This window comes from Cyprinodon tularosa, unplaced genomic scaffold (genome assembly GCF_016077235.1).
Source record: "Cyprinodon tularosa strain WSP-4 unplaced genomic scaffold, ASM1607723v1 ctg732, whole genome shotgun sequence".
Lineage (NCBI taxonomy): Eukaryota > Metazoa > Chordata > Actinopteri > Cyprinodontiformes > Cyprinodontidae > Cyprinodon > Cyprinodon tularosa.
Window position 1 is genome coordinate 123,095 of NW_024039488.1, and position 15,807 is coordinate 138,901.

The 15,807-nt window shown below is 40.4% G+C and overlaps 1 protein-coding gene across 1 annotated transcript in view; it reads right to left on the minus strand.

Annotated features, from left to right (window-relative positions):
- Positions 1–6,389: 6,389 nt before the first annotated feature.
- LOC119772922 (jupiter microtubule associated homolog 1-like) overlaps positions 6,390–15,807 on the minus strand; it is a 37,499-nt gene continuing 28,081 nt past the window's right edge. The window contains exons 4-5 of the mRNA XM_038269635.1: positions 9,914–9,941; positions 6,390–7,661 (exon numbers count right to left, since the gene is read on the minus strand). Coding sequence (XP_038125563.1) covers positions 7,528–7,661; positions 9,914–9,941 — 162 coding nt within the window. The 3' untranslated portion in view covers positions 6,390–7,527. The remainder of the gene's footprint in view (positions 7,662–9,913; positions 9,942–15,807) is intronic.

A 15,807-nucleotide genomic window follows, 5' to 3' on the forward strand; every position in this document is an offset into this window, starting at 1 on the left:
TTCATATATATTAAGATAGATGCATGAAGGGAAATTTCTATTCAATAAGGATTTAATCAATAATTAGGTTTAATAAAAATTTATATCTTATTAGTTCTAGTCTAGAAGTTTAGGTTTCTATAAAACCTGAAGTAGAACTCTATGGGGCGCCGTTTGTAAAGTGAAGCAGTCAAAATTAGGAGCAATATTTATGGTTATTTAGCGTTTTTAAGAGAAAAATAAGGGTTTATTTTTTTCAAAGTCATTTTTTCACTAGTCCATCCATCCATCCATCCTCCTCCGCTTATCCGGGGTCGGGTCGCGGGGGCAGCAGCCTAAGAAGGGAGGCCCAGACTTCCCTCTCCCCAGCCACTTCTTCTAGCCCCTCAGGAGGAACCCCAAGGCGTGCCCAGGCCAGCCGAGAAACAGTCTCTCCAGCGTGTCCTGGGTCTTCCCCGGGGGCCTCCTCCTTCACCAGGAAGGTGTCCATGAGGCATCCTAACCAGATGCCCGAGCCATCTCAACTGGCTCCTCTCGACGTGGAGGAGCAGCGGCTCTACTCCGAGTCCCTCTCGGATGACCGAGCTTCTCACCCTATCTCTAGTCATTCATTCATTTATAAAAATCTTATTTTGTTAAATAAATATTTATTTAGCAAATTAAATATTTAATTTGAAACTAAATACGTCTTTAAAGTCGTAGGGAAATGGTATTTAAATATCAAATCATTCTGGCTTAAACATGTATATGAATGTTCTCTTTATCAGACCATGTTGTTCCAAAATGTAAAAAAATTCTATAAAAAAAAAATCTGTCTTAAAATCTGTGGGGGGTTTTTCCCGTTATTTTCTGCAGGCCAGTTAGTTCTACGTCAGCCTGAACACCTAAATTCAGCCAATCATATATCAACGCTCATCTGTCAATCACATTCTTTCAGTCATAGCATCTTGATTCATGTGTCGCAGCTAATATACGCAACGGTTGAAATAAGAATTATTTCTGAAAAAGTTTTCTAAAAAAAGGCTAACGCTAACCAAACATTTCTACTTAAGTAAAATAACAAAGTATTGGTAATTTTTTACTAACGACAATGGGACGGTTCTTCTCTCCAACTGAAAAGGAAAGCAGTCGTATCTATGGCAACCACTGATCTCCATTTATTCACTGGATTGGCGATTGCATGAAAAAAGTGAAGCCTCCGTCCGCCATATTGGTACTCCCCTCTCCCACAGAGACGCTCAGTCAAAATGCCTCCCTGTGCAGCATTTAGCTGCTAAAACTAGGGATGCACGATATTGGGATTTTGGCCGATATCCGATATGCCGATATTTTAAAACTCATGTAGCCGATAACCGATGTCGATACCGATGTTAAAGCTGGACAAAAATAAGTAGTCATCGAAAATAGCAGTTTTTTTATCCATTTCTGACACTTTGAAAAATAATATACTCAAATATATTTTCATATGCTGATATCAAAATGATTTTTAAAAACGCGGTATCGATCTATTTTACTTTCAAAATCTGGTGAAATTTCATCGTTCTGTTACAAACTCTCGTGATATTTTGCAAATTCTTGTGAGATTTTGTTAGTAAAATAGATCGATACCGCGTCAATATATCAACATATAAAAATATGGCAACATTTGGTGAATTTTCGGGGGATTTCGTAGCATAACGATGACATATAGCAATATTTCATTAGTGAAAGAGATTGATATGGTGTTTTTAAATGGCAATATATCAGCATATGAAGATATTGGGATATTTTAATGGATCAATATTTTTTCTCTCGTCTTTAGAAGTTTTTAAGTCTGTAAAAAAGAAGTTTTTGAGGAAGAAGAAGTAGTATCTTTTTTTTTTTTTAGACTTTAGAAACTCAGAAGCTGATCAAATATCGGGTTAAATATCGGTGGGGTGGCCGATGTCCGATATTCAGTTTTAAGGCTGATACCGATAGGGCGCCGATTATATCCTGCATCTCTAGCTAAAACCAGCAGTTTTCTGTCTGCAGGAAGACGTTCCACTGGTCAATTCACAGTCAGTGGATGAACTAACCAATAAATCCATCTATAGCCGATGGATCCTATAGTTTAGTCTGCAGACTAACATTAGTCTCAGATTGACTGGAAGACATTGACTGAGTTAGACACTGACATTGGGTCTAATGTTAGAAAACAGAAAGTAGAGGAAATAGAAAGTCATTCACTGTGAAATAGTAAAGTAGTAAAATTCCTGTGTTTTTTTTTTATCAATGTAAAATATTTCTACACATGAGAAATAAATACCTTTATGTTACATGTACATCATCAGTTTAGCACTTTTGGCTCATCTGTATTATTCTGCTCCATTAACAGATTAATTTTATTGTGATGGATTTGTTTAATATGTTATATTACATGATTTATAGACTTCATTGACTTCATAAGGACTATGTTATGAGATGTGACTATTATTTTTTTAATTATAGGTTACAGTATTCTACTGCTGCTATGAAACAGCCAGTCTGTGTCAAAGTGAAAATGAGAGCATCATCGTTGTTCAATGCTGTAGTGCACATATTGTTTACATTGTGACCAGTCTGACTAGGGAGTACCAAAATGGCGGCCGGTGGCTTCACTTCAACCCCGTATTACCAACGGGCAATCAGCAATCCAGTGAATAAATAGAGATCAGTGATGGAAATACAGTGATGTGTGTGTAGCTGTATCTGTGTGAGACAGATAACCTAAAGCTATAGTGGAGGATGTTCTTCTTCCGGGTGGATCATCTCAATAAGTGGTTCTCCTGACTGTCAATCATTCTGGTGATAGGTTTGTAAGGCCATCCTGCATGCTTGTCCCCATTTGACATGGTGGAAAAACTGCAAATCTTTTGGAAAGTAAGCTTGTATGAACGATGCAAACAGCAAACAGTGCTTTCAGGAGGAGAAAGGGGCTCGTGCACACTCTCGCACGACTTTAATAGACGTTCCCTCTTGTGAGCGTGTACAGGGTAGTGCATTTGTTTTAAAGTGGAGAGGGCGGGTCTTGAAAAAATTGCTAAAACCCTCGACTATCCCGTCAAAGTTTTCCTGGGGTAGTGAATACTTTAAATTATGGGGGGAAAATAAAACAAAAATCTGTGAAGGTACATTAGAAAAAAGTGATGAGTGTAACAAAGCATAGAATTAGAGAAAAAACCCTTAATAAAATCAGATCTCTTCAAAAATTCACGAAAATTCACCACTATACCTTTAACATTAAACATTTGCCCCTTTCTAAAAAAAAAAAATACACGGTCAAATAAAATTATTTCAAAGAGGACCTTCCCCTTTGAAATTAATTACGTTTTTTTTCTTATACCTAAGTTGTGATTTTCTGTCAGTGTGATGAAGATGCAGCGAACCAGAGGAACTTACATTTAGAGAACAGGTTTCCTATCAGATCTCTGTTACACCTGAGCTGACGGAGACTCGTTATTTCAGGGCTGGACAGTCCACTCGCCCTACCCACGTCTGGGTTTGGGACGGCACTTCATGTGGTGGAACCTCTGGAAGAACGCCCACATGAGGGGGAGTCAGGGGCCGGATTGGGCCCCAGAGTTCCTTCCTTGTGGAGTTCAAGTACCTTAGGGTCACAGGTGACGGGAGATCGATGACAGATTGCTGCGAATGCTGCAAATAATCACCCACTTCCACCCAGATAACCCACTCTCACATTAAACTCAAGAGTTAAAGAAATTTGTTCAAGTTGTTCAATAAACAAGTAATTTTCATGTGAATGTGCTTTACTGGAGGCATCCATGTTTGTCAAAGAACACTACTGCCACCTACTGGTTAGTGACATTGTCACTGTGCGGTATCGGCTGTTGATCAAGTCCCAGTGCTGTATCTGGTGTTTGTCACAACGCGCTATTATCCAAGTCATCTTGAAAACATTCTTCTTCCAAATGTTGGCTACATATTACGGGTTTTTTCTCTTCTTCACTTTTACCCGATGTATTCCAGCATCCAGCTGCCATGCACGTGGGCATTGTCAGTTTCACTATAGCTCTGGTGAATTTCAATCAGGGGTGGATTTAGGAAATGTGGGGCCCTAGGCAAAGACAAGCCTGTCCTACCAATCTACTCGCTCTGGAGAGCAGAGTTCGCTGCTTTTAGATGTTGTCTCCAAAGTCTCCAGTAGCAGAAAAAAAGTCTCTAGATTTGGCGCTAGGAGCTTTTTAGAAATCAAAGTGCTAGAGGGGTCTGAAAAGTGGCTAAATATAGCGACTAAAGCGCTAAGTTGGCAACACTGCTCTTTGCATGGTTTGTTTTCAAATGGTTTGCTGCTGTCTGTTTGGACCTTTCTGAACATGTGCAGCAAATGGACTGATCCAATATGGCGCAACACTCACTTAATGTTAGTGTTGCACTGATACCAGTATCAGGCGGGGCCCCGATCCAGCACCAACATGGTGATATCGGTATCGGTGAGTACCAACAAATAGGGCACCGTTTTGAGAGCCTAAAGTTTATTCAACTATTGTCACCCATTCCAGGTAGGCAATAAAAGGTTCTATTGGATTCACTTTGTTTTAGTTTTTTCCTGCTTCACAAAGGTAGGCAGCAGCTTGACATGAAGCCATGATGGAAATTAATCAAACAAATGGTATCGGCCGATACTGCACAGCCAGGTATCGGGGCCAAAAAATGGCATCGGTGCAACACTACTTCTTATTATCAGCGTTCTGATGCCGTTTTACGGAAAGTATTTTGATCTAAAACATTATTAATGTGCACTAATAAGGAATATATTAACCATACATGTAAACAGAGGTTTATACTAGGCAATACTAGGCAGTTGCCTAGTATTGCCTAATGGTAAATCCCCCCTGACTGTGTGCCACCCTATTGTTTTGCTGCTATGCTTCCTGTATTGAAAGATTCAATCTGCTAGTTTCAGTTTTTATTTAATTGTTATTATGTGTCATCAGACAGAAATGAATCAGTATTTAAAAAGAATTTTGTCTCAAAACAGGAAGGGGGCTTTGACATATTTGACATATGTGAAGAAACCAGTTTAGAAGCAAACTGGGACAGTTTCAGTTTGCCGTACGAACGCAGCCAAACTTCTGAAAGTTCTTTAAATCTGAAATGATTCCATCCTGTTCAATAAATGATCAGTGTTTTTAATTCAGAGCAATTTTCATGTGAATGTGCTTTACTGGAGGCACCCATGTTTGTCAAAGAACACTACTGCCACCTACTGGTTAGTGACATTGTCACGGTGCGGTATCGGCTGTTGATCAAGTCCCAGTGCTGTATCTGGTGTTTGTCACAACGCGCTATTATCCAAGTCATCTTGAAAACATTCTTCTTCCAAATGTTGGCTACATATTACGGGTTTTTTCTCTGGCCAGAAGTTCGATGGCAAATCCTCCCTCTTCAAGTTGGCGATCCAACGACCAACCCGTCCGTGGAGGATCAGGGATCAGAAAGGTGGAATAACTCTTTTTTTCCACTTTTACCCGATGTATTCCAGCATCCAGCTGCCATGCACGTGGGCATTGTCAGTTTCACTATAGCTCTGGTGAATTTCAATGGTGAAGTCCTCTGGAAATCTTCAATAATTGTTGTTGATTGCAGATGTGTCTAGTAGTTCCCATTGATTTAGCTTGGAAAGCGGGGAGAATGGCGCTAGGCTTACCGCACCGTGACGTCACTGCTGGAAGATGGCAGGAGGGAGGGGCTACTAGATTTGGGCAAAGATGGCCGCTCCCAGACTCATTGATCATGATGAAAATAATTTTTATTTTTTTACTGATTAACGCTAAATTCATTAAATCACTGCAAACGTTTTAGTTTTAGGTATAATTGTTTTATGTTTTTTAGATCTACATCTAAAGCTCACTCTCCTAATTATTAATCCCTTAAATAAAGAGACTCGACAATAATCCATCTGGTTTTATTGACCTACACTGATAACCTGCTATTCATTCTTAAAGGTGCGTCTCTGTGGAAAAAAACAAACTAAGTGAATCCTAAACGCAGAGAACAAATATCTCTATATACTCATTTTAAATTTTACATCTTACCTGTAGCTCAGATTGAAACACATACTTCAGGTACGACTAAAGTGTTGATATAGATTAAACAATGAAAAGAATTAGAGACTTAGTGTAAAACCACAGAATAGTTTCACTTCAGTTCAGGACTGTAGAAAAACACGGAGGCTGAAAAGGAAAACTGTCCTAAAAATAGCAAAGAAATTTTTAAAAATATTCCCTCTTGGTGTTTAAAATTCCCGGACTCAGTCATTGTGACAAAAGTTTTTTTCTTTTTGTACAGATTAACGCTAATTTTAGGTATAGATAATGATCCATTGCTTACCGGCCGGACTTTCCCTTTAACCAAAATATCAAAATCAATAAAGCAGACAGAAAAAACAATTCATGGTCAAAACTGATCTTTAATGGTCAGTTCCATTTGTGCCATTTCATCAATTCAGATTTCTGCAGTGACTTCCATCCAGCATGACCAGTTTGTTTAGGATGCAAACAGAAACGTCTCACATGAGAAATGCTGAAAAATAAACGCATCACAGGAAACGTCGTGTATCGAAAATGTTTGGCTGTTTTTTTTGTTTTTCCTTGAATGACAGCTGATGGACACACAGGACTGAATACTTTCACTTAAGATGTACAAAACGATTGTTCTCGTATTTTACGGAGCGGGAAAAACGCGAGATGAAGCGGGTGAGAGGAAGGCCGGGCTGTCGTAAGGTCACTTTTCAAATCTAAGATACGCTTAGAAGTCAGGACCAAGAACACCTAAAAAAAAATCTGGGTGTTTCAGGGGATTAGCGGTGTGGCGCCGTTCAGGTCGAGCTGATGAGTGAAACGTGGAGAAAAGGGCTACGATGATCTAAGTGTGATTAAAAAAATCAAATCCGTTTATTTTTAAATCACACGGGATGAAAAGTTCCTCCTACATCTTTTAGGGTCTAATCATGTGGCTTCAGCTGGGTTTTAATACTACATTCAGTACAAAGACTTCAACTTCATGCAACAAACATACAACAAAGATTTTACTAATAAAAAAAAATTAAAAAAAGAGGCTAAATTAATCTAAGAAAATCTACAGAGTAAAGTTTTCCTTGCATTCATACAGACCAGACCAGCATGCATGATGGGAGGGAAAGAAAAAACGGTGGACGGCGGGTGTTACTGCGATATTCAACGTGACGGAGGACGATTTATGACGCTGTAAAAAAAAAAGAAAAAAAAGTGAGCTTTGCACCGTTTGCGGCTTCACTAATTCCAGGGCAAAGGTCCCATCCAACCATAAAAAGAGGAGTACATAAAGTGCTTCTGTTAAAATAAACAAGAAAAACAGTACAAAAACAGCTTTCCAAAAACAGGTATCAAAACAATGCACTTGGGATATGGAGGAGGGAGGGGGGGGTCTGCTGGACTTTAGATGGTTCCTGAAGTTTGGGCGATTTCTGTTCTTTAGAGAAGAAAAAAAACAAAAAGATGAGTTCAAGATGGTGGGAGGCGAGGAGGGGGGAGGGAAGTCGTGGGGCATCTAGCCCAGGATGAGGCTGGATTTGCCCCCTGGGGGGTTCCGGCGGCAGGATGGTAGACCTGCGGCGGCTGCCTCGGCCTGCGGGGGCTCCTCATGCGGCTCTGGAGCAGCGTTAGCTTCTGCAGCGGCGTTTTCTGAACAGAGACAAACGTTACCGGGTTATTGGTTTCCATTTTTCTTAAATTCACTTTCATTTTTTTTACTTTATTTAACCCTATAATGCCAAATGTATCATATTTGATACGTACGGTTTCTGAAATGTTTTGCGTCTGACATCTTTTGCATAATTTAATGGTAAAAACAATCAGATATACCTGATAACAGAGGGCAGAAGACTACACAAAAAAATAATCTTGACTTATCGCATAGTAAGAAATTATTAATATGAAAAATGTATTTCTGTTTTTTCTTTTTACAAATATTGTTAAAAGGCCAAATAAGGAATTCAAACCAGAAAAAAGTAATTTTCTGTTTTGTTTTATTCTTGGATCGGGCTTTAAAGGGTTAAAGATTTGCTTAAAAATAAAATCCTCTACTCCTTCATTTCTTTACCACAAAAAAGCCAAACGAGATCATTCTGTTCTGACATGGTTCTATGGTCACATGACCAGCTGTAATAAGGCTGATCAGCCCAGCTAGGCGACGCGGTCAGACGTTCATCCAGGTTCGCTTCTGCCCCATCGGATGCTTCTAGAAACCGTCTACAATAAAGTCTTCCTCTCATAAGCCGCTCAGCTTTTAGATGCATCGCTGTGGATTAAAACCTTCATCAGATCAAAAGGTTTGACCAGTGGTGAGTGTTTGTTCCAGAGCTAGCATGCTAGCACTAGCCTAGGGTAAACTGACCTGAGATGTTTACTCACCTGGATTAGGCATTTAAACTGAAAGTATTTTGAATTGTAAAACAACACATGAGTTTAATGGTTATGATTAGGGATGCAGGATATAATGGGCCCCCTATCGGTATCGGCCTTAAAACTGAATATCGGACATCGGCCACCCCACCGATATTTAACCCGATATTTGATCAGCTTCTGAGTCTCTAAAGTCTAAAAAAAAAAAAATACTACTTCTTCTTCCTCAAAAACTTCTTTTTTACAGACTTAAAAACTTCTAAAGAAGAGGGAAAAATATTGATGCATTAAAATATCCCAATATCTTCATATGCTGATATATTGCCATTTAAAAACACCATATCAATCTCTTTTACTAATGAAATATTGCTATATGTCATCGTTATGCTACGAAATCCCCCGAAAATTCACCAAATGTTGCCATATTTTTATATGTTGATATATTGACGCGGTATCGATCTATTTTACTAACAAAATCTCACAAGAATTTGCAAAATATCACGAGAGTTTGTAACAGAACGATGAAATTTCACCAGATTTTGAAAGTAAAATAGATCGATACCGCGTTTTTAAAAATCAATTTGATATCAGCATATGAAAATATATTTGAGTATATTATTTTTCAAAGTGTCAGAAATGGATAACAAAACTGCTATTTTCAATGACTACTTATTTTTGTCCAGCTTTAACATCGGTGTCGATATCGGTTATCGGCTACATGAGTTTTAAAATATCGGCATATCGGATATCGGCCAAAATCCCAATATCGTGCATCCCTAGTTATAATATAAACTAATTTGACTGCAGTGATATTTTGATGGACAAAACCGAAGCTTGATCAATCAGGTTTTATCCAGGCCAGGTTTCCATTCCAGAATCCGTCTCCAGGACTCTGAATGTCTGCTGGATCACACTGGCGAGTTAGACCCATATGACGCCCCAAAGAAAACGGCGCTTCCTGTTACCTTCATCCAAACTAGGAACTGGTTGAATTCCTCGGATAAAGGAAAACAGCTTGGATTTCATCAACTGTCATGAACTGATTTGTCTGTAAATATAGTAAATATGAATACATATCACTAATTTTGCACTATTCTGTTGTCTGTCGGTGTGTTATCATTTCCTCCAGCAGTCCAACTTAAGGATTCTTTCTGATTTAATTTGTTTATTTAGTCAATCATGCTAATATTCATATTATATATGTTACACAAATCATAATTTCAAAGAGAACAAGAAGAAAATGACTTTAACCCCACGCCAGCTAACACGCCCTCCTGATTCCCGCCAAGCATCCTCGTAAAAACCCACTTCCTGGAAACAGACCGTGCAATTCCTCTCAAGACAAACCTAACTGGAACCACTCATTAAGAAAACAAATTAAAAAAAAGGTAAAATAAATCCTCATTGACGAATCGTCCACAACCAAATATGCATCTAATATAATGCAGACTCTGGGCTTCGTCTGCATCGTGTGTTTAAAATGATGAATACAGGAACAAGTGGAAGAGGAAAGAAGAAAATCTGCTGCTTACCATTATCACACGCAGAATTATCTCCATCCTAAAAAAAGAACAGAGATAAGAGATGAACAGTTTGCTCAGCAGTTAAAAAAAGCAAGAAGCAGGAAGAAACTCAGATGACTTCTTTATGAACTGAGCAGTGGCAGCTTTTCAGGAATGAATAACTCTAATTTTGATCAATAAAGTAACCATTACTCTCATTGATATTTTTTAAGTAGAGAACAACAATCATTCAGTTTGGTTTATAGATAATTTCCTGATTCCCATATTTTCTCAAACCCCTGAACTGATGGTTTGTTATTTTCTTTCTTTTTTCTGTCTTAATGTTGGCAGTGGGCTTTAGGCTGCCCTGCAAGGCTTTAAACCTGGGTTTAACCGGAGACTAAGCCATTCTCAAGCACATATCAAGGAGCTCATTTTGAGCCTGGATCCAGATTTATTGTTGATTCTGTTCATGGTGGAGAATCCTGCTTCACAGCAGCAGGTTGAGCCAAACATCCTCTAAATGTGCAGGGTCATCTTTGAGCACGCCATTTCACTTTTCTTTCACCAGTTCACCGCAGTTCTTCCAGCAGTCCACACTTTCTCTGCTCTCTTTTTCTCATGGTCTTCTCCTTCTTTCCCATCGCCCGGCTTGCCACAGGTTTGCCTGCTGTGTCTAAAAGTAGCAGCAGCAGCAACCCAGACTGACAGCTCATTGGCTCATTTGGATCACGTGCAGCCTGGAGCCGGACGCTCCCCAGGGCTTTACCGTATTAACAGGAGAAGAGGAGCAAGGGAAATTAGACACTGTTGTCGGACAACATTCGGTAATTAAAATGGTTTAAATAAGGTTGGGTCCGATTAGCCAGCAGGTGGGTCCGTATCCGGACCGCTAATCTAATGCTACGTTCACACCGGACACAGCAGAAGCAGCGAGTTTACATGCAAAGTCAATGGTTGACGCGCGTCTAGACGCAGCAAAAGGTCCCGCAGCACGTTTTGAGCAGCAGGCGCAGCGCGTCTGAGCAGCTGAAGCAGCGCGTCGGGAGCGTTTAAGCATCTGATGCGCGTGACGCGCCGCAAACGCGCTGCTGCTTGAGATGGATAAATTGAACTTTTGCTGCTCGACGCGCTGCATCAACCAATCAGAGAAGCTGATCTGGGAGCTGGCAGCGAGACAGACACATCGCTGATGACACAGAGCGCTGTGATCACTCCTCTGAAACAGTTTATTGACGCCTAAATTAACTTCAAATGCAGAAATCTGCCGGCAGAATATGTTGGCTTTTATTATCCTGCTGCCTGCAGTTTAGATTATTTTGATGAAAAACACCTACCAGCCGCCGCGGTGAACCGCGAGGAGGCGACCGGGCCAGAGGCTGCTGTGGAATGGGATTACTGGCAGTGCACAGCTGGTATTGAAGGCAGGATTGTAATCTGGATGAACTGACTGCAATGATTAAGTTTTCAGGTGGATTTTCTCACTTAAAAACATATTAAAACTACTTTATTCCCACTGATCACAGCAAATATAGCTGCAAGGCAAAGAAAGGATAGTGAAGCTCCGCCCAACGCGCGTCAGACACACTTTTGCACCAGCAGCCAGAGCAGCAAAGCTGCTTCAGCCGCGTGTCAGAACTCAGTGGTACAAGCAGCAAAAATGAAGCAGCAGACGTGATTTTGCTGCTCCTGCTGCGTCCGGTGTGAACGTAGCATAAGACCTCTGGTCGACAGGCTGCAGCCGTGTCCCAAATTCCTCGTTTTTCAGCCACTTTTGTTGAATTATTTTCCCATTCTCTAGCTTTTTCCTCCTAACATATGGCTTTATGATAAACTGGAAGCAGTTTTAGGCAAACATATCACAATATAATTTATCTGGCAAAATTGCTTTTATGAATGTTATTTTTTTATTTAGTAAAGCATTTTAAATGCCACAATAATCACATTTAATGAATTTTAATGCCAAATAATGCCTTAATTTAAAATATATAAATTTTATGACTTTTAATTATATTTGATGACCCGCAGAAACCCTGCTTTCATTGATAAACCCTAAAAATGTGACCCTAAAGGGTGATACCAGGGCTGTAGCAATTTATCGGATTAATTGATTATTGAAATAATAAAACAAAATTGCCCAAATAGCCAATGCAGCGCGTTTCACTCTAGTGAGCTTCATGTTCCTCTTCCACTGGATAGACGAGTCCCAGTAGACATGATGTAGACAATAAGACATAAGCCCAAACAGACGCATCTTTAGTCGTCTTTTGATTCCCTTTCAACATCCACTCTGTTCTACTGCCATGCCTACCATCCATTATTGTGAGGTTGATTAACCTTAACTTGCAGCTGCTTCACTAGGAGTAGCATCCTTTAGCTAGTGCTAAAGGCTGCTAAGGTTATAAAAACAAACAGCCTTTACTTTCCCTTCATATTCATATTTAAATGAACCCTTTGCTGCACAGGTGCAGCTCAGACTCTTGTCATCGACATTTTTCAGGACGTCATACATAATTTTAACCTTGTTTATCTGGAGAGTCCCTCATTAACCGTAAACAGAAACTGGAAAAACTGGATAAACTGGTGTAGTAGAAAAGGAAGAGCAGCATAATGGGAAGTGTGGGAGTGTGTTTGTGTTTAAAAGGAGTGCTGGATGCTGGATTTTGCCCTGCATGCAAATAGTCATTGGCTTTCACTGCCGCCACGTCCTTGGGCAAGGCATTTCACCGCCGGCAGACGGGAGTCAGATTCCCTGTGGAGTCATTTTACAGCAGCCGTGCTTCAATTAGTTTGCCTCACAGCCAGTGGCACCGACAGAAATGTTTCCCGGGGGGGGGGGGTCCAGATGGGCCACTAAAAATCTTGGGGTGGCCACTGAATGTAAAAGCCATAATTTCAGAGTTTGAATCGACTATTGTGGTAAACCTGACTGTAGAAATCAGAAAGACTTAAAGTCTTAATGAAGCGGCCGTTCCAACCGTCGCATTTCCGAATTCTCCCGATTGGTGCCCGACTTTACACGAGTGAATGAAGTCAATGGGATTGGTCGTTTATCAAGGGGGCGGGGTTGTTGTGGTGGAAGGTTCGCAAGCATGTTTGGTTGAAGCCGGTTTGTCGGAAGCATCTTGCTAACCAGTTAGCAACTTAGTGCTAGCAGGTTCCCAATGGGAAATTCCATTGGGACCAAGTAGCACTAAATTGGTGACTTAGAAACGACGCTGTCAAGGAACGCTATGGACAGCGGAAACATGCAAGAGGAGGAGAGTTTAGTGTCGGAGGTCGTGGATGAGTCTCCTCCGTCATCCATTTTTTATTTAGAGGAGGAAAGCGGGGACGAAGATGTTGTGGAAGAGGACGCCAGGGCGGCAGAAGCTTGGTTTGGTGTAGAAGGCTTCCAGCCGTACATGTTTGAGCCCTTGCCTCGCAACGCTGCCAGTTCTGTTAGCTCTACGCCTGCCGAAGACAGACGTCCATCCCCGTGAACACTGGGACGCAACTCAATGGGAAAGGAAAGGATTCTGATTTCAACCGTTGCGTATATTAGCTGCGACATATGAATCAAGATGCTATGGCCGAAAAAATTTGATTGACAGATGACCGTTGATATATGATTGGCCGAATTTAGGTGTTCAGGCTGACGGAGAACTAACTGGCTTAGAAATTTTCTAACTTTTGGGACAATATGGTCTGATAAAGAGTACCTTTATATACATGTTTAAGACAGACTGATTTGACATTTAAATATAATTTCCCTATGACTTAAAGTAAACACCTACTCATATCTTGGTTTATTGTGAGATTTTTAATGTTACGTTGCTGCTGTGCATAATGGAATGAAATGCTAAACTGATGCTACTACCATTTACACTGGCGAGTGGAGTGGCCAGTGGGTGGGCTAGAGCAGCGGTCCCCAACCGACGGGCCATGGACGGGTACCGGTCCGTCGGTCATTTGGTACCGGGCCGCACAGAAAAAAATAAATATGTATAATTTATCGACGATCAGAGTCTGAGTGATGTTTTATTTTGAAAAATACAAAACATTGGGGTATTCTCTCCCAATTCCATCAGTCGGTGCATCTGTGCCTCTTGCCACAGGTTAATTCAGTTCAAGACTCATCCTATCTATAACATCCTATCTTTGTGAAGCTGGATTTTCTGTGGTTACAGCGACGAAAACAAAGCTACGGAGCAGACTGGACATCAGGAGCACACTTCATGTGTCATTGTCTCCGATTACGCTTAGATGGGACCGGCTTGTTTCGGAGAGAAAAGTTCAGGGCTCCCACTAATTCAACATAACAGTGAGTTTTATTTATATGCTGTTTGTATTTGATTTTATACCAGTCATATCATTTTATTTGATCGTATTTACCCCCCACACTTTAAAGGGCGGTCCGTGAAAATATTATCTGACATATAACCGGTCTGTGGCGCAAAAAAGGTTGGGGACTGCTGGGCTAGAGCATTGCACAAGGTGGGCGGGGCCACACCTTGGTGACGCCACCGCCCACGGCAGCTGTGGCTACTCGCTACAGTGAGTGTGTGACTGAATGTTGTGTAAATCGCTTTAGACTCCATTATTTAGAAAAAGGTCACTTAGAAGTAGAGCTATTTATCATTTAAGTTAGAAAAACTACTCAGAAATGAACCAGGATCCTGATTTGGTGTATTTGAATCAGGTTTCTGTACAATATTCTGGTTCATTAAGTAAAAGGGCTAAAATGAAACCTAAAACCTGCCTAAACACAGAATACCACTTGTTTTATGGTGTTATTATGGTGTAATAAAACCACGATGGACCTTTGGACCATAGTTCAAAATGGCTCATTTGGAACAAACACTGAGCATCAAATAAACTTCGATCCACCGTGGAAACGTGGGACAGGCAGCACCGTGCCTCTAGGGAGTCAAATCCGTCCTAATTTTCACAAATACATGTGATTCATACGTGCACAGGGCAAGCTCCACACAAGCATAAAAAAAATCTGTCCCACAGAATAGCTGCAGATTTGTTGCTCATATAAAACAAACTGGAAACAAATAAATATTAAATTTTCTGTAAAACATGCCGGTCATTCTTTAATAAGATCCTCGTCTAACGGACATGCAATGTTTGTTATTTAACCTAATGTATGTAGTGGACCTAGTGAATGATTTTATTTTTGTTTTTTTATGCAAAAAATCCTGACTAAATCTTGAAATAAAATAGCTTGCTTGGATGTAAGGAGAGCAGAGAGGGAGGAAACTATTACTATTAAAGTAATACTACTATTACTAAGGGAATGCTGGCCTGGCGCGGTATGCTGAGCTGACAATAGTCCTCCCACGTAGATGCATTTGTGTATCAAGCTACATCAGGAGAGTCTCAAAAATCCACCCATGAATGCAGTGAAGTTTAAAGACCACTGATGCTTTGTAATTTAATTTTTAATTGTTTATGGACCAGAAATAATTTGGGGAATCATGTGTGGATCACATATGTTTATTTCTGAAAATTGAGACCAATTTAGCTCCATACGCCTCTGGAGGAACTTCTTTGTAGATTCCCTAAAACAAACCAGCAACCCTTTCAAAACAAGTAGCTAATTGCAAATCCTTAAAAGATGGAGCAGCGTTTGAATTTTCTGCATCAAATTGGAGCCAAATGAGCAGAACAGCAGCTTCACCAGAAAACCGTTTGAGTTTCAGCCAGAAACTAGAACTAAATCCAACAGATAATCTGTCCAATGAGTCGGGTCTGGTTCTGAGTCGGGCAGATTTAGAGAGAAGGGCAGAAATATCTGCAGGTCAGAACGAAACTTTGAAGCAAAAGAGCTTCAGCAAAGTATCGCCTCTATGCTCTGCAGCTCTGTAACCACATTATATCAGCTATATTTAGTTATTATGTTTCCTGCCTAACAAGTTTTTTTAATTCCAGCCACG